Source organism: Odontesthes bonariensis, chromosome 7 (genome assembly GCF_027942865.1).
Source record: "Odontesthes bonariensis isolate fOdoBon6 chromosome 7, fOdoBon6.hap1, whole genome shotgun sequence".
Classification (NCBI taxonomy): Eukaryota; Metazoa; Chordata; class Actinopteri; order Atheriniformes; family Atherinopsidae; genus Odontesthes; species Odontesthes bonariensis.
In genome coordinates, this window is record NC_134512.1 from 37,728,220 (window position 1) to 37,750,738 (window position 22,519).

A 22,519-nucleotide genomic window follows, 5' to 3' on the forward strand; every position below is an offset into this window, starting at 1 on the left:
ACAGCGAGCATCTGTTTTTCAGAAGTCCGAATGTTGCGTCGGAGTTTTTTTTGTTGGAGTTATTTCCCCCGAGCGTCTCGCTGCAGCGCAGCTCTCCGTCGGTCCGACGCTCGTCTCTGCATCGCATGCTTTTCTTATTGCCTCGTTTCAGTGGACATGCTGGATAAATCGACTCATTTCTTCATTCACAAAGTTATTTCAAATATAAAATGACACACTCCGATGAGTTTCACAAGCTTTCATTAACGGCCCCCCATTTCCAGAAATGGGGTTTAAAATATACTGCCTCCACAGACAGACAGAGAGGTGGGGTGGGGGGGCAGATGGGCAACAGAACAGATGACACCGAGAACACGGAGCCTCAGATCAAACTGAGTGGAATCGTCCGTTATAAATGCATCACTCATGAAAGAAGACGCAAACATTCACTGGTTTTTCTGCGATGTGCCCACCTGAGTTTGGGTGGGATTAAAGTCCCCGGCAGCCCACAGCAGCAGAGCTTTAACACGGGAACCGGACCGTCTGCCGGGCTAGGCCGGGTTCAGAACCAGAATCTTTTTTCCTCCTCTGTCAGCATCTTAAAGGGACAGTTCGCCTCTTTTGACATGAAGCTGTGTAACATCCCATATCAGCAACATCATTTCTGAACATCTTCTTACCCCCTGCTGCGTCCTGTGAGCAGAGTTCCAGCCTCGTTTTGGTGTTGATGAAGGTAGTCCGGCTAGTTGGCTGGGGTTTAAAAAATAAAGCGTTTTGCTTCTCAGAACAATATGCGTTCAACAGAGTAATACATTTGCATTAAAATGGTTCTCCAGGAAAAAGTCAGACCTCACAATCTCTTGGCCCTATTTTCTCTCCCTTCGTATCACTGCCTGCTGTGCAGACCGAGCAGCAAACACCGTAACACCTCATCCTGACTGAAAGCGAGCGAAACTGACGCAATACGACGACGAAATTTGGCGAGGACGTCCTGATATGCAGCGTGATGATTTTGTCGGGAGTGATTCTATCGGTTCAGAAAGTTCTCACCTGAAACAGCGAGTTCTCCGGCTCCCTTCGGTTCAGATCTTTGTGGTTCGGGTGCTTGGGGTCATAAACCATCGGGTGCTGTTCCACGGCAAAGATCGGCTTCTCCTCGTCCGTTATTCCCTGAGTGATGCTAACCTGTTGCTAACTAGCTTGTCAACAGGAAGCAGCGTGTTCATTTCAACCAATGAGAACGGGCCGCCGCCGCCAAATGTCGTCCAGATAGAGACAGCGCGGGCGATTTTATAAGAGGGCGGCGTGATCGCTGGACGGAGCGACATCGCTCGCTGCCTGTGAGGACAGGCTGATTGAAAAGTCACTTTATCGCTCGCTCGCGCTCAGTCAGGATGAGGTGTTACAAGCGCCAAGAGATGTGAGGTCTGACTTTTTCCTGGAGAACCATTTTGTGATGCAAATGTATTACTCTGTTGAACGCATATTGTTTTGAGAAGCAAAACGCTTTATTTATTAAACCCCAGCCAACTAGCCGGACTACCTTCATCAACACCAAAACGAGGCTGGAACTCTGCTCACAGGACGCAGCAGGGGGTAAGAAGATGTTCAGAAATGATGTTGCTGATATGGGATGTTACACAGCTTCATGTCAAAAGAGGCGAACTATCCCTTTAACGTTTGAGTTTGGGCCAAGAATGACCGATGAGATCACCTTTAGCAGAGGGCGGAGGCAGCCCTGATCAGCACCGAGTCCACGGATCAATGTTCCGGGTGCTTAAAGTCACACGGAAAAGGACCAAGATGGCCGTCACGCCGTGCTGCAGCTGGCTGCTCGTGCTGCGACTCTCACACGCACGTACGTGCACGCACACACACACACACACACACTCTACAGGGAGATTCACTTTTACAGGAGATAAAAGTCAAAGACCGGCTCGGTGGGAGATGAGGCACAATGTTCAACAGTTTTGCTTTTTCTCGATTTTCCTACATTTGCTTTAAAATGTCTGGAGTCGAGCGTCCATGACAGTTAATTCTTCTGCTTTTGGCCTGAAACCGGCCAGAACCAGAGCGGGGGAGCCGTGTTCAGAGACGGAACCGCCGTCCATCTTCGAAGCAAAAACATGGAGAAACGCACTGGGGACACATCTGGCCACACCTCAGCGGGGGGACAATAAAGCTGTTCAAGAGGTGAAAACAACTGGAACAACCTATAAAATCTGGTTTTCCAGGCCTGCAGCCCCCCCACCCACTGCCCACTCAGATGTCTCAACACTCAGAAGTCTGGAATCAATAAAACATTTCCAATTTATCAGCTGTGAGCAGAAAACTTCGGAGTTTAAATGAATCAGAAACACTAATATAGGCAGCCAGAGGCCGAGGGAAAGCCGAGCCGTTCCACTGTGGAAAGAAGACGACACAGAATACGTGCACACAGCTATTTACAGCATCTGTACATCAGCATTAAGGTACATGAAAAGATGTTTAAAAGAACAGCTCCTCTACTGTGGAAACATCTAAAGTTGGTTAGAAACTACAGTCGAGAAAAAGAAGTTCGGCCTCTTTCAACTCTGATGTTTAACGAATCAGATTTAAGAAACGATCGGATCCTCAGCAGGTGTTAAAATGAGGAAAACTCAGCCTCAGATCAACAAATGTGAGCGTCTCACTGCTTCCACAGCAACTAAAGGTCAGTGTGAGCAGAAGTTCTGCAGCGTTCAGGTGTGTGTTAACACGATGCCAAGGAGGAAAGACATCAGCAATGATCTCAGAGAAGCAGCTGCTTCTGGGAAGGGTTATAAGGCCATTTCCAAACTATCTGGAGTCCAAGGTTGTGTTCGAAACCGCATACTACTCCTACTACTCATACTAACTTTCTGAGTTAGTATGTGAGTTTGAGTAAGCGAGAAGTTCCCGGATGAAGTACCCAAGATGCAACGTAACGTGACGTCGCCGATCGTCATTTCCTGTCAAAACGGCAGTTTCAAGCTAGCTACAACGAGGGTAGGTTCACTTCCTGTTTTCAAAACAAAAGCACCAATTGTATGGTAATGGCTTTCCCTATGATAAAAGGCAACGGGTATTTTATTTTGTGAAAATAACTGGAAGTGCGTTGCTCACTGCGGCTAGCTTTAGTAGCGCCGAATTCGTGGGAACAAAATTGTAAACAGCCGGTATTTTGTCAGGTTTTTAACACGTTGGGGATCTAAACGACTACTTTCTCACCTGAAAATGTTTCAAATGTTGCTAAAGTTTACAGAGTTTAGAGCTTAAGGGAAATCAGCTTCAGGCCGGCTGATTTCGGCTCGGGCAGGAGCGAGATACATTGTGGGTAAACGCTCTGCATACTGTCTGATCGATCAGTATGCAGTATGTAGTATGTAGTATGCTGTATGCAGTATGTAGTTTTGAACACAGTCCATCGTTCTACAGAGAGAAAAATTATTCACAAGTGGAAAACATTCAGGACAGCTGTCAATCTTCCCAGGAGTGGACGTCCCAGCAAGGTCACCCCAAGGTCAGAAACCCAAGAGCTACATCTCAGACTCTGCAGGCCTCAGTTAGCATGTTAAAGGTTAAAGGTCATGACAGCACAGTTAGAAACACACTGAACAGGTATGGCTTGTGTGGAAGGGCTGCAGGAGAAAGCCTCTTCTCTCTAAAAAGAACATGGCAGCACAGCTCAGGTTTGCAAAGCTGCATCTGAACAAACCACAAGACTTCTGGAACAATGTCCTTTGGACAGAGCAGACCAAAGTGGAGATGTTTGCTCATAATACACAGCAGCACGTTTGGAGGAAACCAAACACAGCATATCAGCACAAACACCTCACACCAGCTGTCAAGCACGGTGGTGGAGGCCTGATGATCTGGGCTGGTTCTGCAGACCTCAGCCTGACTGAGATGCTGTGGTGGGACCTTCAGAGAGCTGTGAGGAAACGGAAGCTGCAAACCTCAATGAGCTGAAGCAGCTGGAGAGAAGAGTGGGAACAAGATTCCTCCTCAACCAGAGAGAGACTGAGGACGTCCCACAGGAAACCAGCTGCTGGATCAGGGGTTCACTTAGTTTATCTCTCACTGCTGCTACCAGCTGCTGGATCAGGGGTTCACTTAGTTTATCTCTCACTGCTGCTACCAGCTGCTGGATCAGGGGTTCACTTAGTTTCTGACACACAGGACGCAGTCTAATACGTCACGTGTTGATCTCAGGTTGGACTGATTGAGTTTTAACACCTGCTGGGGAGCTTTTGTGCTGACACATAAAACCTGAAAGAGGGTTCACTTTCTTTTTCATGCGATTAGAAACCGAGAAGAAAATGTGGACACTCTAAATGTTAGTTTGATGAAAACATCTTCTCTTTTTGCTGTTGGTCAGAAGCTTGTGCTGCATGTTGATTTTAATGAGACAAAAATCGTTTTAATTTTTTTCACCGATTGGTTACAAATGTACAAAAAAAACGACGCCCGAGCGACTCCGAGCGCCCAACATTTTATCAAATATAATGGCCCTGACTTCCAAACATGTCGATAGAAACGATAATTAATTCAGCAACAATGAGAACATAAAACATTTGTACGAAGGAACAATAAAAGATTATTGGTGTATTAGAATAAACACAGTTTATTGTAATTAAAAGTTTACACACGTGGAGGGAGATGCAAACTGCTCTCACGTTAAGACGAAGGAATGACTGACGATGTTCCCCAAAACGGGTTCATCCACAGAGAAAGGACGCTCGTTCTCCGCATCACAGCTCGCTGACGGACTGTAACCGAGGCAACCGTGAGCAGCGGCCGATTCAGAGGCGTCGCCGCCGAAATGACGCAGGAGACTGCCAACAGCCAGCTCCCCCCGTGGGACAGGTTCTGACCACGTGAAAACATCTGGAACATCTTTGGCTACAGCATTTGGCAAATTAAAAGAAAACGCACGGAGAGCCGCCGTGAAATGCATCGACCAGAAGCAGAGAAGAAGAGAGCGCCGAGGAAAGATGGAGGACACGGCGCCGTGGGACGGCCACGGAGAAAACACACACACACACACACACACACACACACACACACACACTAGCACTATCGCTCCAGATGTTCGACACGTGTCCATCTCAGAGGACGGGGCACAATCAAGTAAAAAGGTGTGGAACTAGTGCAAATGTAAAAATGGATTTAAATGGAATCCAGGATGAGAGGGGTTGTCACGGTGACCGAGGGGGGGGGGGCACGGTTGGTACCAGAGACGGGGGCTGAAATGCTGCGTGTGCGTTTGAATTAAAGTCCGCTGAAATGTCAGTGAAAGCAGCCCGACACATGCAGACGCTTCTGTGAGAGGGTGTACGCGAGGGGGCGGAGCTACAGGCGGCGCCCGGAGCATGGGGCGGAGCAGGGGGCGGAGCTACAGGCGGCGCCCGCAGCGGGCGGCGTTCACAGGCGGCGCAGGAAGGAGGAGGAGGCGGGGGGACAACATCGGGGGAGGTGGTGATGGATGTTTGGATCCTTCTACCCACTTCAGGTTCGACCGGCCCGGTTCTGGCGCCCGTCTCTCTGAACTGAACCATCGGTTCTTCTCCTGAAGGACTGGCAGTGTGGTTGGTGGATGGAGCCGTTAAACCCCGCCCCCCCCGCCCCATGATGTGATCGTCTGGTTCCGCTGGCGGCGCCGCCCTGCGGTTTCTGTGGTTCTGGGCGGCAGCAGGAAGCAGCTGAGCTCTGCCAGCTCAGAGCTCCGAGCTCCAGCGGGTCTCAGAGTCCTGAAATATTCTGACCGTGCTGGCTTTGGGCGTACCGGATTGGAAGAATAGATCTCAGAACCTGACAGGAAAAGCTGAAAAAAACGTCGGGTCCGATTTGTTTCTAAAGCATCTGAGCTGGGCCGGAGCAACTTTGTTCGGTTAGATCAGCTTGTGTAAGAATCTGGCTCTGGGTTAGAAATTCAGTCAGTAGAAAGAACTGGACTCGAGTCGGGCCAGAAAGGATGCGGTTCTGGTTACTTGTTCAGTGGGAACTACCACTGGTCTCGGGTCGGGCTTGACTGGTGGTCCGTGGAGCACCGTAGAGGGTCACCGATGCTATGTGGTTATTCTGCATCACCTGAGGAGGAGAACACAAAGTCAGCAGGTTCTGGGAGTTGGGCTTCCCGTTCCCGTCCTGAGCTTAAAGCCCACAACACGCCTGAAGCGTACCGAGCTGGACCTGGAGGTTTCCCCACTCCACATGGTTCTGATCCACCGGCAGCTACGCCGGTGGCAGCTGCTCAGTCTGCCATGTAACGGGTCAAAAGAAAAGGTGACCAATCACACATGCTGGGATCAATAAAGGTTCCAATTAATCCTTCCTAAATGTTACATGTTCACCCAGGAAAACCTTTTTTTTTTAAGTTTTTTTTTTTAAACCAGGTTCTGCTGGAAGAACAAGATGAACCGAGAAGCTTTCCTTTCTCAGAACTGTTCACCTTGCTCTGCTTATCGGGTCGCCGTGCCGACAGGCTGAGGAGGTCAGAGCAGGGAATTCTGGGTCGACCTTTGGGCCTTTTCAAATCTGGATGCGCCTGGGAAACGTCCAAAAGAAGAATCCCAGAGGCATCCTAATGCTGCGTGTACACCAAGAGCGACCTACGCTACCTGAGCGCCGGAAATCATTGTTTCTCTTTGGAGGGTGAGAGAACTGCGCTACCAGAGCGGATTCCAGCGATTAAACTCAAGCTAACATTATGGTAATGAGCTATGACGCGGCTCGGCGAAAACCAATAATCCGCGGGGTTCGCGGAAACAGAAACTTTGGTTCCTATCCAAACAATAGTCGTTTAATCCTGAGACTGTTGCAAGTGCCGTGTCGAGTGCTTCAATACAATAGTGCAGTAACCCCACGCATACCTTTCTCACTGCAATTAAGTTTTATTTCGGATTTTATTTTATTGTCACAGCTGCCTCTGCTATTCTTGCTCTTCTCAGGTGTACCTAATGTAGTTTTACATCATTTGTAACGTGATGTATATCTTGTATAACAAATTGTAAATAACAACACGTTTATTCGTGTCCCTGCCCTCTCTTTCCTCCTTTGTTCTTTTCCGCGGGGCCTTTAAAAATTAAACATTCCAAATGTGACGTCACGAGCGAACAAAGCTACCAAAGCAAATTCTCAAGCGAAGCTTCTCCAGCGTAGGTCGCCCTTGGTGTACACGCAGCATAACGGTGCGTTCAGACCGGAATTGTTTGCACGACGTGATTACATACAAAGTCAATGCAAAGAGGCGAATAGACGCGGATTCGAGCCGGCGGCGTGAATGAGGCGAATGCCGCCGCGCGAGTGAAAAGATGCGAATTCGCGCGAGTTCAGAAAATCCAACTTTGGCGAAATATTCGCGTCACGACAGCCTATCGGCGTTGAGATTCTGGACCACAGTGACGTGGAGACAGATGGACAGGCGCTCCGCAGCTGAAATGGAGCGCCTGTAGTTGGTGTCCTGTCGAGAGATCACGGCACCGATCCTCCCGAGCAGGTCATCAAACTGGGTCCCGGTGAGCCTGAAATACGGCTGGAAGCGGCCGTCATCCAGACGCAACTTCTGGAGAAGGCGGTGAAATTATCCGAGCTGAGCGCGCCTCCGAATGATGTCACTGACCCAGACACGACGCCGTGTGCGTTTCCGACGAATCTCGGACTGCCGCAGCAGGTACAAGGACGCGATGGTACTTATATCAGCCATGGTTGGTGAGAGAATGAAATGGAGGGAATGGCGCCAAATAGCCCCTTGAGCGAAAATTTGCTCGTTGTTTACTCGCGCGAGTAACGCAGCGTTACAAAAAGAGGGCAGTTTGCGGCAGTTCTACCCAGAGTTCCCCGGGATATCAGAGCTCAGAACCCCTCTATAAGACCGAGTCCAGCCCAATCCCATTCAGAGCCTCAGTGAAGTTAGTCTGAGTCTTACGGGCTTTAGCGCCATCTGCTGATGACAAAATGCAGGGGAGTTTATTTACTACAAACCAGGTGATCAGTGTTTCACATCTTTTCTGCAGAATTCACCCCAGACTCTGATGAAACTCACAAACATTTGATTTAACCCGGTTCATCCGGCCGCTCGGCCACCCGAGAAAAGAAACTGAAGCGCTTCTTCAGAAGTCTGCTGAGCTGTGCCTCAGGTTAGCTGCAGACTCAGTGAACACACTCCAACCTCAAACAAAAAGGTTCTGACCTCAAAGATCATCCTCTGCAGTCCGAAGCAGAACGTAGAGCCGAACGGGTTGGTGTTATTGGCTGATGAGGACCTGCGAAGCAAACATCTGATGAACACATTCGTGCAGTTTCACAGGCAGCGAAGGAGCAGCAGCGCATCTGAAACGTGGCTGGGATCCATCCGGGCGGCGCTCTGTACGTGCTTCACTTACCTGTGGAGCACGACGGGCTTCTCCATGGGGTGGCCCAGCAGTTCCTGAACCTGATCCCACTGGGAGAAACACAGAGTTGGAGACGGCTTCAGACAGGTAAATAAAAACATGTCCCGTCCATCACAGGGTCATTACACCTGCGTGAAAAGCTTCACCTGAACAAAACAGATTTAAGAGCCTTGATCATCTTGTTTCAATACAAAAAGTGTCTGTTTGCCATTTTTTTTTATAGATTGTGAGTTTCCAAAAAGGTGTGGAGATAAGCAGACAACATCAGAGCACTGATGACTCAGCACGTTAGAGGTCCATAACTGACCTTGCTGTTGGTGGTTAAGATGCAGTCCTCGGTCTGAAAATCAGCTCCTTCTAACGAGCACGGAGTCAAAAACAGAAAATGACATCATGTTAAAGGAGGATTCTTAAAGAAATCCCATCATAGCATCAACACATCGGTCCTGATCAGGTAAGTGACACCTCACCTTTTTTGATGACGAGTGGAATCTTAAAGTCACATCGATGATATCTGCGACAGACACAACCACAATGAAACGGTGGAAACGGGGACTAAAACGTCACAGTAGATCGGAGAGAAATGAAGAATAACGCGTGATGGCAGATCAAGAGAAGGACAGAAGACACTTACATGTTGAAGTTGTAATGTCCAGGGTAGTTGGTGTGGAGGACAAACTTCTTCACCAGGTGAGTTGTTGAGTCAAACAGGATATCCTGAAAAGACGAGATTATTTCAGCATCATGTGCCTGTAAGTGTGAGCAGACTATCTACTGCAAACACCGGGGGGGTAAACACAGATAGAGGCAGGACTGCTGCCCCCACATGGGGCCTTGTTCACGCTTCTTTTTTTAGATGATCCGAACAGTTGCAGCAGATGAGTTCAGCTTGTTTACTTTCCCCAGACCAAACCGACCAAACAGGTCAGAGGAATTCAGTTACAGCGACCCAAAAAGGTCTAAATCCAGCTGGCAGGGACAGACCCCACGTTTCACACACAGCTGGTCCAAAAAAAACCAGCAACCCGGGATGTGATTGGATGGAAAACTCCTCACTGTAACCTTTGGCCGAGGAATGTTTCCTGACCATTTGTTTACCGACTTCACTGGCTGGAACTCAACATTTCAGTCAACACCGGATAACAGTAAGAGATACTCGCTTTTATCCACCTGCCAGGAACATGTTTATGCCCTTTGCTCGCCACGACAACCAGCAGTACTTACTGTGCTGCAGCCAACAATTCTTTAAAGCTTTACCTCACATCACTGTTCTCATACAAAACATTAAAATCCATCAACACTCATGAACAGAGGTGGGTAGTAACCAGTTACTTTTCCTTGAGTAGATGTGTGCAGCAGAAACTGTCCTCTTACTCCGCTACATTAGGCTACAATGAGCTGGTTACTTCTCTTCTTACCTCTTTGGTATTCTACGCCTCATTATTTTTATCCCCCCGCGTACGCCTCGTTTTAATGTTTTATTCTGACAGAGAGAGAGACTTCCGCCAAAGGCTCTACCACCTGACTGTGTTCCACCAATCAGACGCAGCCGTGCAGTCTGGTCACGTGACCGTACTCGATCTCAGCGGCGGGACGGGTTAGCTTTAGCATTAGCAGTCGTAGCAAACAAACAAAGAAACAGATGAAAAATGTCAGAACCAACGGTGGGAAATGAAGACGCAGACGAGGCCTCATACTGAAAGCATGTTTACCTTACAAAGAGTGAGAAACAGCAGCTACATTATGTGTCTTCTGTGTCAACCAAAACAAACGCACATTTCAGCAGAAACTCAACATCTAACTTGAGGAAACATGTAGCGCTAAGTTTCCTAAACTCGTTTTTCCCCCATGGATAGGTGAATGTTTGTTTTTTAGGTTACATATGGGTTACATATGTTTTAAACATTTCCTAAGTCTCTTTTATTCTTTATCAAAGTACCTGAATTTACCTGGATTACTTTAATTTAAGCTATTTTGTAATTAATGAATTCATTTTAATTTATTTTATCAATTGGATGAACTCTAATTTGCCTAAAGATGATTATTTAGTATGTTTGACTGTCTGATTGAATGCTTGTGTTAACAAATAAATCAGACGTTACTCAGCAGTTACTCAGTACTTGAGTAGTTTTTTCACCGAGCACTTTTTTACTCTTACTCAAGTAATTATTTGGATGACTACTTTTTACTTTTACTTGAGTCATATTATTCTGAAGTAACAGTATTTTTACTTGAGGACAGTTTTTAGCTGCTCTGCCCACCTCTGGTCATGAATAATAATAAAACTCAGAGTGTACAAAAGGTAAACACACGCTCGGGGTGAGTGCACGTACCACTCCCAGGGTGAAGTAGTTGAAGAAGTAGTCGTTACATTTGGAGGGAACCTGCTTGTGAGGTGATGGAGAGTGAATCTTCATCTACAACACACACACACACACGCACACACACACACACACACACACACATTTATGAGAACTCATCAGAACACTGGATGTGCTTTAAGGAAACATCTGAAAAGCTCAGTCAAGACCAAAGTCATTCTGGGAACATGAAAGAGCTCCGACCTTGTCCTCGGACTTGTAGAAGACTTTATGCGGCGATCCGAGAGCGCCCAGAACATCCTGACAGGAATCTCCAAAGAAGATGCTCCGTTCCAGGGACCTGACTTTAGCATCAGCCATCGCACCGAGACCACAACCTGCAGAAGAGACTGCAGATTCAGTCTCCAACAGCAGCTAAAGCCAGTCTCACTGCCAAAGCTCAACAGGTCCATTCATGTATATCACAGCTGCTGATGTGATGCGTGCGTTTGGATCAGTTCATATTAGGGCTGGGCAACGATTAAAATGTTTAATCTAATTAATCACATGATTTCCCTGATTAATCACGATTAATCTCATTTGTACGCAGAATCTAAAAATGAATCCAAAAGTAGTGTATAGCTTTTAGCATTTAGCTTTATTTTAAATGTGCTGCCATATGAATGAAAGTGCCATAACATTTGTTGTGCAAACACACTTTTAACATCAGCATCTTTCTGTAGGTTTTATGTAGAAGCCTCGCTCCACTGTCTGTTTCCTTGAATGACTTGCTGCTATCAGTTGTGTGTTTTGCCTTTAAGTGATATTTCAGACTGGAACTACTACGCTGAGAAGACAATTCAACTTGGCAGAGTTTACAGATGACTTTGGTTCTGTCGACTCCGCCGTCTGGAAGAACTTTAAAATGAAAATGGCCGAGTAAAAGTTCCGTACCCTTCTCCATGTTTGGTGGATCCGCCGATTACTTTCTTTTCCTGTTCCACAGCAGACAGCAGCAGACTTTTACAAAATAAGAGCCTGTGAGCAGCAGACTTTTACAAAATAAAAGCCTGTGAGTAACAGACTTCTACAAAATAAAAGCCTGTGAGCGACAGACTTTTACAAAATAAAAGCCTGTGAGTAACAGACTTTTACAAAATAAAAGCCTGTGAGCAACAGACTTTTACAAAATAAAAGCCTGTGAGCAAAAGACTTTTACAATAATAAAATCAATATTAAAACCTGCATTAATGCGCGATAAGATATTTATCAGCGTTAAATAATTAACGAGTTAACTCTCCCAGCCGTAGTTTATATCATTCATAAAGGATGATGAAGTTGTACATTCTGAAAAGGTGGCCTGAGACGGAATAATGAAGAAAAACATCTTTTATTGGGTTAATAAGATTTTAAACACGCACCAGGTGGTTTTTTTTTATCTTTTACAAAAGAGCTGATGAGTAAAAATGAGGAAGAAAGTTTTTGTGAGTTCTAATGTAGCAAAAATCCCATGAATGATCGATCAGCTGTTTCTGCTTCTGGAGAACGAACGTGACTCACAGCCCAAATCCAAATCATACTGGGGTTAAATTCGTCTTCTTTGTCCACTACTCTGTTCATTAGTCACAGGGGGACGGAGCCCACGGCGCCACCTGTTGACCGCGCTGCAGAACAGGTGACTGAAACGAGCCCGACGTTTTAAATGTGTTTTACATTTTAAAGGATAAAACGCTCCCAGTCATCCAGACTCAGGAAGATCGGGGTTACCTGCAGTGAGGAGGCGGAGCTTGAGCCCCAGAGGACCTGCTCCGTCTCTCAGTACATCCACACTCTCCGCATAAATGTTGCCAAGGAAACAAGCCAACGGCATTGCAGGAGCTCTGAGGACACAGAGGTAAGAGTATTTGTGAGACTGTTCCTGACTCTGTTACTGGTTCATGACTGCAGAAACTCTACAAACATTAATCGAGCAGGGATGTCTCCTTTCGCCTCATGGGACGACCGTTAAGTACCTTGTTTCCTGCAGGTTGTTGCCGGTGTAGATGTGCATCCTCTTGACCATGGCCCCGTGAGGAATCTGCAGGGAGGTCAAACCCAGAGCAAAGTTAAACCCCGAATTCACTCATTAAAAGTGTCTTATCAAATCAAATTTATTTGTAGCACATTTCATGTACAAACAGTTCAAAGTGCTTCACATAAAATAAAAGCATTGCAGCAGGGAGTGTAAGAAGCATTAAAAATACACAAAAGAATATAAAGAGAAACAAATAAAATAATTTAAATGAATTTAAAAACAAGCAACAGTCCAGATAAATTAAAAGATAGCGTGCAGATTTCATGCATAGACACATGAGAACAGAAATGTCTTTAAGCTGGATTTAAAAATGTCTCCATTTGGTGAAAGTTTAATCTCCACTGGCAGTTTGTTCCACTTGTTTGCAGCATAACAGCTAAATGCTGCTTCTCCATGTTTAGTCTGGACTCTGGACTGGACCAGCTGACCTGAGTCCTTGGATCTAAGAGCTCTGCTGGCTTTATATTCTCTGAACAGATCACAGATGTAAACCATCAGCAGGCTTTTAAAATCTATTCTGTGACTGACTGGAAGCCAGAGTAAAGATTTTAAAGCTGCTGTGATGTGTTCAGATCTCTTAGTCCGGGTTAAAACTCCAGCAGCAGCGTTCTGGATGAGCTGCAGATGTTTAATGCTCTTTGTGGGAAGTCCAGTTAAAAGAGCGTTACAGTGATGGAGTCTGCTGGAGATGAATGCATGGATGAGTTTCTCCTGGTCTGTTCGGGAGAGTCTTATGACAAAGTACCTGCCCTAAATACGTTTCCCAGAACTCTGAGTGACTCAGCAGTATTTATCTGACCCATCATAACCTGATGCAACATGTGAGCTTCTAACTTTCAGGCCTGGTGCGACGCGCAAGTCACTTCCACAGTTTCAATACACAAAGATCGCTTTAATATAAAGAAATAGGCCGATGATCTGCAACAGAAGCGTAAGATTTGACCTCTGGCGGCTCCTCAGAGGTTGTGAAATAAGTTTACAGATAAGCTTCAGACTTTAAAAGACTTTGGTCATAATGTTTGTGGAGAAATGTCTGCAAGAGATATTCTGATAGAAAATCGAATGAAGAAATTAGGACGTGCGGTGGAGTCCGACCATGATAACCGACACGTGCTGCATCAGGTCCGGACAGCTTAAAGTAAAAGTTACGGGACATGAGGAGGTTTTACTTCACCGGGGCTCAAAAACCACTTACAGACTCACAGTTTAACACGTCTAACTCATATTACACAGCAAAACTAACACCAATGCAGCTTAAATGTTGTAAAGATGGGTGTTTAACAGGGAACTTTATCATTTAAGTCAATTCTTTAATGTTTTCTGAGCTTTCAAATGAAATAATACCATAAACTCCTGTGTTAAAGAATGATGGATTAGGTCGGAACATTTACTCCATGTTTTATGATGGTGATTTGTAGTCTGATATTCACATCATACAGTAAAGGAGGAATAACTGCGGCTGTATAAAGACAGAAAAGCTGGTTGTTTAAGAAGTTTGGGAAAGTTTCTTTGAACTGAACGGACTTAAACGATATAAATAGAACCTGTAATAACTGAAATAAAATGTCAGTCAATATTTTCTGAACATAAACTCTCAGTTTTACCTGGTAACACTGAGCTCATAAAGACCAACAGCCACAAACGGAGCTCGACCCCTTCGCCGTCTGCATGGAGGCTAATGCCCCCCCCCCCCCCCGAGACGGGAGCAAACAACCAGTCGGCTCTTCTCAAACATGCTCACCTCGTATTTTGGAGCTTCATTCCACGAGTCCAGCTGGAAGGAAAACGACAGTCCTCGAAAGTTGAGATGGAACAACTGCTCTGCGGCATTGTAAACTGGACGGAGAGGACAACACGTCATAAAAGGTGTGACGACACGTCTGAGAAGAAGATCCGATCTGAGAGGCGATTGTTTGTGAAGTACCTCCAGGGTGTGTGGCTCCAAATGACTGATCGATCTGCTCTATGGTGGGGGCGATGGCCTGAGAGTTGAAGTGGACTCCACTGAAACACACACAGTCCGAGTTAAGGGAACTCACATTAATAAGTATCAGAGACATTAATGCAGGCAGATGGACTGAAGGCCAATCTGTAAAGGCTGATTTATGGTCGCCTACGGAGACCCTCCCAGAGACGCTCTTTCTATCTATCCGTCGACACTCGCGGAGTCCGCAAGGGTTGTGATTGGTCGGCTAATGACATCATTTCCGGAATCACTTCTCCGGTTTAGCTCCTTCCTCTCAGAACAACAACACCGCCATTTCTGAAAGAGTTTACTGTGTGCCGGGCAACATTTGGTCAAGATTATTTGCGTTTCAACATCAACAAGCTCCAACTCCACCAACAGTCTTTCTCTCTCGGGCGCCATCGTTCACTGTGAGGAGGAACGGAGCCGGAAGGTGAACAACCAATCAACGACTTTCACCATAGACGTCGTCAGATTGGGTCGTCTAACGTAGCGCCAACATCCCGACGGAGAACTTCGAAAGGACGGAGAGCTGACGGAGAAGCAGACTGAGGCCTCAAGAGTGAAGACTTGGAGATGAAAGTGGCGTCTAAAGGCGGATTTAAAGCTGACGCGTCGCTCACGGCGGTGGTGGCCCGTGACGTCTAAAATGACGTTTCAGGCCTGGCGCTCGCCTTGAAAAGACGCCGCAGCGCGTCGTCGTGCACCAGTCGATTTTGGTAACTCGGCTGTGCCGAGAACGACAAACCGGACGGACGGATGTGAGACCAGGCTCAGTCAGGAGGTGCGTTTGTACAGGCAGCTGTACGTAGGGATGGGAATCGAAAATCGGTTCTTGTTGAGAACCGGTTCCCAGTGTTTCAATTCCTTGGAATCGTTTGGCGATTTTGCAAACGATTCCCTTATCGATTCCAGTGGGCGTAGCGAGTCCAGCGCAGCCAGCAGCCAACAGTAAACATGGCGCCCAAGCGGTACAAGCGCTCGAAAGTTTGATTACACATCCCTAAAAAAGACGACAACAGGGCAACTTGCAAAGTGAATATTTCACCTAAAGGCAGGAAATACTACCAACATGCAATAACTATGAATGAATGATTAACGTCGGTGAATCTGAACCCAGCAACGTTAGCAACGTTAGCATGTCCTCGGCTAACACTGCAGCTAACTAACTAACTAACAAACACTGCCTATCATGTTAGCACCATTTGCCTCATTGTAAAAGCTGCTGTTAGTAACGGTTAAGGTTAAATGAATGCCTTCTCAGGCATTACATTTAGATGAAATCATGAGAGACAGAGCCTGACTGGCTCAGAGCCAGAGGCTGGTGGTACTACCCCCAGTTCACCTCTACCTCCAGCTTCTCCTTTCACCAGAGCAGGAAGAGTTAAATTACCCAGGCCAGGATAGACCAATGTGGACCTCACCGTTGTTGGGTTTGTGAGGTCATGACTCGTGTTACTTCTAAAATAAACAAAGTTGATGCTGATCGACCGGTTTGTTGTCCTTTTTCTCCAAATGAGAATCGATAAGGGAACCGATAAAGAACCGAATCATTAAGCAGAATCGAAAATGGAATTGGAATCGTATAAATCTTATCAATTCCCATCCCTAGTAGCGTCTCAAACAGAGACAGAGATTGGCAGAACTTTGGGGAAAGCGGGAGAGTTCTGTAAGAATGTGTGGAAGAAGCTACGGGACAGATAGGTGAAGGCAAAGAAGAGGGCAGACACTCCAAGTGGTGATGCCGGGGTCTTCAGACCTTCACCTCTAATGACTGAATTGTCTTGGCTCACGAACTTCGTGAAACACAGAAACACACGAAGCATTTCATCTCCCAGATACTGCAGCAGCATCATTGATGACAGAGTTCCTGCTCTTCATTGTTTTCTTCTCCACTTTCCTGGTTGTAGAGCAGCGCTAACCTTCAGGTAGCAGCGACACCTCTGTGACGGAGAAGATTGCAACTACTGGCGCATCGACTCGCGCCGCCGTATATAGCCGGCACAAAATCGTGACGTCATCAACACCGCTCGCGCTCGCAGACGCGGCAACCATGCTAGAGCCTTAAGACGTGTAATGTAGGATGTAGCTAAGAGGCTCACTCGGCTGTCGTCTGACAGGTTTACATACATCTTAGCGTCTTCAAATTTCTACTCACCAGTATTTCAACTTGACTTTGCTCAGGTCGTACACTTCGATCACCTGTAACACGGAGGGAAAAAAAAGCCCCATTACCACCGGGGGAGTCATTGCATCACTGCTAAGCATCCAGAACAACGATTTTCACCTTGAGTCTCTGATTTGTGGCATCAAACAGCAGTTTAATCCCATCCTGAGTCAAGTTCAGTATGAGGTCGTGGCCGAGTGGCGTCTGGAGGGAGATAAACCAAATCATTAATTCACAACGAGAGGCAGGGAAGCGCTCCCTCATGCACAGATCTGTCTTACACCTGGGTCACACCGTTTCCAAAGCAGTTTCCCTGACTGATGCGTTTCTGCCTTTTAAAGGGACACTGTGTAATATATTAAGTCATTTATTAGCTCAAATCAACATATTCATTCATAAATTAGTCCTCATTGGTGTAAAATTATCTCTGTCAACAATCTCACTTATCCTCCTGAGTGAAGAATAACTTGTCTGTATCTACATAGAGCGGGCAAGCTCTATGGAGGCTGCCATGTCCTTCCGGTCTATGAAAAACGACGAAGTGCCGAGAGGGACATAAAGCACTTCGAATCGCGCTTTCCCCAACGCCAGGCCTGCAAGCGGAAATGACGTCACGTCCGCCGAATGGCTTATTACTGGCGCTAATGGTAAATAGATTTTATCTCGTAAATTATCCCACTAATAATGCATTGATTGTTACCAAACTTCTGCCGTAGTACACATAGGCTCTTAACTCACAAAACGAGGCATTAGAAAGTTTGTAAGTTTACCGGGAGTTTATTTAAAAGAACACTTTCCAGATAGCAACTACACACTGCTGCTAACGCTAACGCTGCGTCGACGTCACTTCTGGTAACTCCCGGAATATGACTAATTGCATTGTTTGCACACCAAAGGCTATGTCAACTTATGTTATCTGACATGTTATCTGTCATCTGTATTTATAGTGTTATTGTATGTGTGTTATGTAATCCTTTGTACTGTGTGTCTTGATGTCTTTTTGTTTCTATGGACCTTGAGTCTGAAGCCATAGCTTCTTGAATCTTGCCACATTCCGCCTGCCGTAGTTCAAGAAGTTGTAACGCACATTTGAAAACGCGAGGCGCTAGAGAGCAAATTCATTCGACTTTGCAAAATAAAATTGCACCACTAGAAGGGGGAAGAAATTACAAAGTGTCCCTTTAAGCCCGAGGCCTGTTCAAGAAAACCGCTTCGACACATTTGGGATTCAGGCCAAATCCATAAAGCGAACAGAATATTCCTTCATTTAAAACCAACCGACACATTTTTCTGCATTTCATTAGCTGCAGAATCTGAAGCATAAAACGGAAACATGTTGGCTCCTGTTTCACACAGTTTGCCGAGCTGGAACTGACATTTCAAACTTCCAGCTCTGCAGGTTTGATATTCAGCTGGAAATCTGTCACTCTGCAGCTTGCTCATAAAATATTAGAAAAGGACCGATTTTGATTAAAGTAATTAATCAAACTTAAAGGTGGGGTAGGGGATCTTTTTCTGGAACATTTTTTTACATATTGCTTGAAATACTCTTCACACCCCCATTGCAACCAATTAATTAAAGGTTTTGACATTAATATGAAAAGTTTTAGTGGCCTCTAGAACGTACAATCTAGGAAAAACAGTATCCAATCATTGTGAACGGACCGTTCACAATGATTGGATTCTGATGCCGTCTATCAAACTGCAATCTGCTCCTCCCTCCCCCTCCCCCCCCTGTGCGCGTACCCTGCTCCGTCAACAAATTACGCTTCCAGAAGCTTGGCAGGAAGCTAAACTAGAGCCAGCTTGGCTAGCACCTAGCATTATTAAACGTATAGTTATCACATACTAAATACTAAATACGGCAGCGATCGATGCTTGCTGTCAGAACAGCGCTCGTGCACCTTTGTGCTCGTGCGCGTTCATGTACTCTAGAGGCGTGCCTTCGGGGGGAAAGTGAAGAAAAGGGTTGGGACTTTTTACCTGTGTATTTTCAAAATGCAGCTTCGCTGGACTCAAAATCCAGGATCTCCTACCCTACCTTTAACTGGTGTGTGTTCAGAATCAGTTTCCATAGTAACCAGGTTAAATAAGAGCCACTGAAAGTTCTGACTTTAAGCTTAACATGTCTGAGCAGCTTTAAAGTGAATATCTGCAGATGTTTCCATGGTAACAGCTGCAGAGATTCACTGAAACATGTTCCAACATGAACATAAACCCAGAATCTGAGGCAGAACCAGAGTTAGTTCAGTTCTGAGCAGCCTTAAAGTGAATATCTGCAGATGTTTCCATGGTAACAGCTGCAGAGATTCACTGAAACATGTTCCAACATGAACATAAACCCAGAATCTGAGGCAGAACCAGAGTTAGTTCAGTTCTGAGCAGCTTTAAAGTGAATATCTGCAGATGTTTCCATGGTAACAGCTGCAGAGATTCCCTGAAACATGTTCCAACATGAACATAAACCCAGAATCTGAGGCAGAACCAGAGTTAGTTCAGTTCTGAGCAGCTTTAAAGTGAATATCTGCAGATGTTTCCATGGTAACAGCTGCAGAGATTCCCTGAAACATGTTCCAACATGAACATAAACCCAGAATCTGAGGCAGAACCAGAGTTAGTTCAGCTCTCAGCAGCTTTAAAGTGAATATCTGCTCTGAGCTCCGGCCAAGTTTTCAGCTAACAGCTCTTTGGGAATCACCTTGTTGCTGCAGAAATCCTGTTTTCTGTCTGTCACACTGTGTTATCTTTGCTGTTTTTCACACATGCAGCTAAAGAAATGGGAACAAATGATGTGTCTCTGTGACAGGCTGCTGGGAACAAAGTGCCTAAAGATCCAGTTTAAAACGGCTTCTTTGCTCAGTTGTCTGTTCTGTGTGGACACAACACTGGTTCATCCCTTGAGTTAGGAGCCTTTTTCCTGCGTGAATGGTTCATAGCTCAGAGTTAAGTGGCTTAAAGGGACAGTTCGCCTCTTTTGACATGAAGCTGTATGACATCCCATATCAGCAGCATCATTTCTGAACATCTTCTTACCCCCTGCTGCGTCCTGTGAGCAGAGTTCCAGCCTCGTTTTGGTGTTGATGAAGGTAGTCCGGCTAGTTGGCTGGGGTTTAAAAAATAAAGCGTCTTGCTTCTCAAAACAATATGCGTTCAACAGAGTAATACTGGAACTCTGCTCACAGGACGCAGCAGGGGGTAAGAAGATGTTCATAAATGATGTTGCTAATATGGGATGTCATACAGCTTCATGTCAAAAGAGGCGAACTATCCCTTTGACAAAAAAAAAAAAAAAAAAACACATTCCTCTGAAGATGCTCAGGTACAAGGACTGGACTGAAGATGAGGGAAGAAGCAGAAAATATCCAAAGAGAAACTCCGAAAGAGCTGCAGAACTGCTGATCAGGACACTTTAAAGGTTACAGGAAGGTCTGGAAGAAATGAGGCTGATCGGGACTGTTGTACAGTTCTGTAACATGACTGAGAAAACGGGGTGTTTATGTCAATAATCAAGATATCAGCTGATTTCACCAACTTCAGCAGATGAAAATCTTGACAGATAACTTTAAAGAACAGGAGCTTCGAAATGATCTCAAACATAATGTATGTTGGCTTTTCTTTGTAATACTGCGGTGGTTACTAATCCAACTAAAAAACTATGAGAAACATTCAGATCTCTGAGACGGTAAAACATGAAGCATCACAGCTTCTGCCCCCCCCAAAAAAAAGAAGGAATTCTTCTAAGAGCCGATTAACATTTCTGAGATCGGGCTCCAGAGCGCCAAAGAGCAGATTCTTAGTAACTTTACCTGTTCACTGTATAGCACCTGGACATTTTTGATGATGCGGCAATGTTTCTGGAGGATAGAGATGGCCTGGGAAAATGGCATCCCTGAAAACAAAGACACACACACAGTCCTAAATGAGGCTTCCACTCTCTTCCTCACTTATTTTTCGGTGTGTTCTGTTCTGTTCAGCACCCACCTAAGGCGAATTCCCATTGCTCATTTCCTAGTGATCTCTCAGGCACCACCTCCAGATCCAGCATTGGCAAGTAGTGGGGGGCAGCTCACCTCACCTCAAGACACAATGGGACCCGCAGAGGGACCCTCTCTTCCTGCTGGCTCTCCCTGATCACAGCGCTGTCTCACAACAGGATCTGGTGACTATTTCAATTCATAACGACCAGCTTCTGCATCTAAAGCTGCCAAATTCACGAGCATCCAACAGCTACTCGGTATGTGCTTAGAAGTAAGAAACCTTCCGTCTTTATCTCATAATACTTTTTGACGTTTAAATGGCACCGAAGAGCAAATTAAATGGGTGAAATAGTTAAAACAGCGTCCGCAGCGTTCGCCCACCTATAGCAGGGGCAAAACACGTTCACAGCAGAAGTAACGCAGCTAAAACACACAGAAATAATTACTCACAAGGTCAGCCGTCAATCGACCAGCAGCTTGTTTGTGTGGTTTCCCAAATCAATAACAACCTGAAAACACGCAGCTGAGTGGTGCGAATTCTCCGAAAGATAAGTTGGACTCACCAACAGGCTTCAGTTTCCTAAAGCCAACATTGTTTGGCTTCAGTTCAGCTATTTCAGTTGCAGTCAAGACACATAAAAACACAGATAGTGATTCCCTCAGCCCTCTCACCGTCGGGCGGTTACGAAAGCATCAAATCTTCAGTTTTCTTCTTCGTGCTATCGGCTAACGTTAGCGAGCCAAGCTAACTGCAACGGCGCCGTGCTCTCAGTTAAAAGTATAAATATAAATAACATGAATGCAAAAAAATATCCGTAATTCAAGTCAGAGGACACTAATATCACGATTCACACCGGCACGACTTTAAACAAAGGGAAGCCGTCGGCTGTCGTTGCTGTTTTTCTTTCTTTTTTCTAGCTTCAGAGCAGCTAGCTCCGCCGCCGCCAGTGAGCTAATTCCGCCGTAACTCCCCGTAACACGTAAAAACTGGTCAGCCGGTGAACGCACGCCGTGTCCGCCTCTCAGCCTTTACCGTATCTTCAATGTCAGGAGCAGACAAGAGCGACACAGCGTCCAAACAACACCAACTTCAGACATCAACAACAGCCAGCAGGATCAGCTGATAATTCAACTTCCTGTGTTCGGCCGCACATCTTTAACTTACGTGATGACGTTTGGTCAGCTGATAAAGAGCGTCCAATCAGAGCCTCTGAGTCGTCCCTCCACTTTGCTTTTTTTTTTTTTTTTAGATTAAACAAATATTAAACTGACCATAGATATGTATAGAATGGCTAGCCCATAGACATAATATACGTATATTATGTCTATGGGCTAGATGTCTCGTCCGCGTTGCTTGGCAACGGAGTCGAACGTCCGCAGATGGCCGCCATCTTACCACAGGCAGCTCTCTCGCCGACAACATTGTGTTGATGGTGAAACATTCAAACATTCAAGACATAACTTGCTTAAATCTCAAACGTTTAGGTTATTATAAACATCAAAGTAGTAAGCTAATTATCACACTACAGACGAAGTCCATATTTATTTTTTTTAAATAAAAACGTAAATATTTCACGTTTATTTGCCCCATGACTCAACTTTATTTATCCCTTGGGATGACTCCCTCAGGGAAATTCAAGTCCCCAGTAGCTCCAAACACACA

General features: G+C 45.7%; 1 protein-coding gene across 2 annotated transcripts; it reads right to left on the reverse strand.

The window, feature by feature from the left end:
- Positions 1-1,615: 1,615 nt before the first annotated feature.
- phaf1 (phagosome assembly factor 1) lies at positions 1,616-22,005 on the reverse strand. Of its 2 annotated transcripts, none has more exons than XM_075470741.1 (16): positions 20,861-22,005; positions 20,686-20,768; positions 17,000-17,083; positions 16,871-16,914; positions 14,671-14,750; positions 14,488-14,582; positions 12,685-12,749; positions 12,440-12,552; positions 10,937-11,070; positions 10,706-10,789; positions 9,007-9,089; positions 8,843-8,886; positions 8,680-8,726; positions 8,364-8,422; positions 8,171-8,243; positions 1,616-6,069 (listed from the first exon to the last, which is right to left on the reverse strand). In XM_075470741.1, exons 1-16 carry the CDS (start codon positions 20,922-20,924, stop codon positions 5,974-5,976), a joined length of 1,248 nt encoding a protein of 415 aa, XP_075326856.1. In that variant the 5' UTR covers positions 20,925-22,005; the 3' UTR covers positions 1,616-5,973. The 2 variants fall into 2 exon arrangements, with proteins under 2 accessions (XP_075326856.1, XP_075326855.1); XM_075470740.1 differs by having other exon boundaries at positions 8,680-8,729.
- Between the last annotated feature and the right edge of the window lie 514 nt (positions 22,006-22,519).

Excerpts from the sequence above, each read along its gene's own strand:
- phaf1 (XM_075470740.1), bottom strand. The coding sequence starts at position 20,924 with ATGCTGGATCTGGAGGTGGTGCCTGAGAGATCACTAGGAAATGAGCAA. Across the intron at positions 14,751-16,870 it reads AAAGTCAAGTTGAAATACTG|TGGAGTCCACTTCAACTCTC; the intron begins GTGAGTAGAAAT and ends TGTGTGTTTCAG. Across the intron at positions 8,244-8,363 it reads AAGCCCGTCGTGCTCCACAG|GTCCTCATCAGCCAATAACA; the intron begins GTAAGTGAAGCA and ends TTTGCTTCGCAG.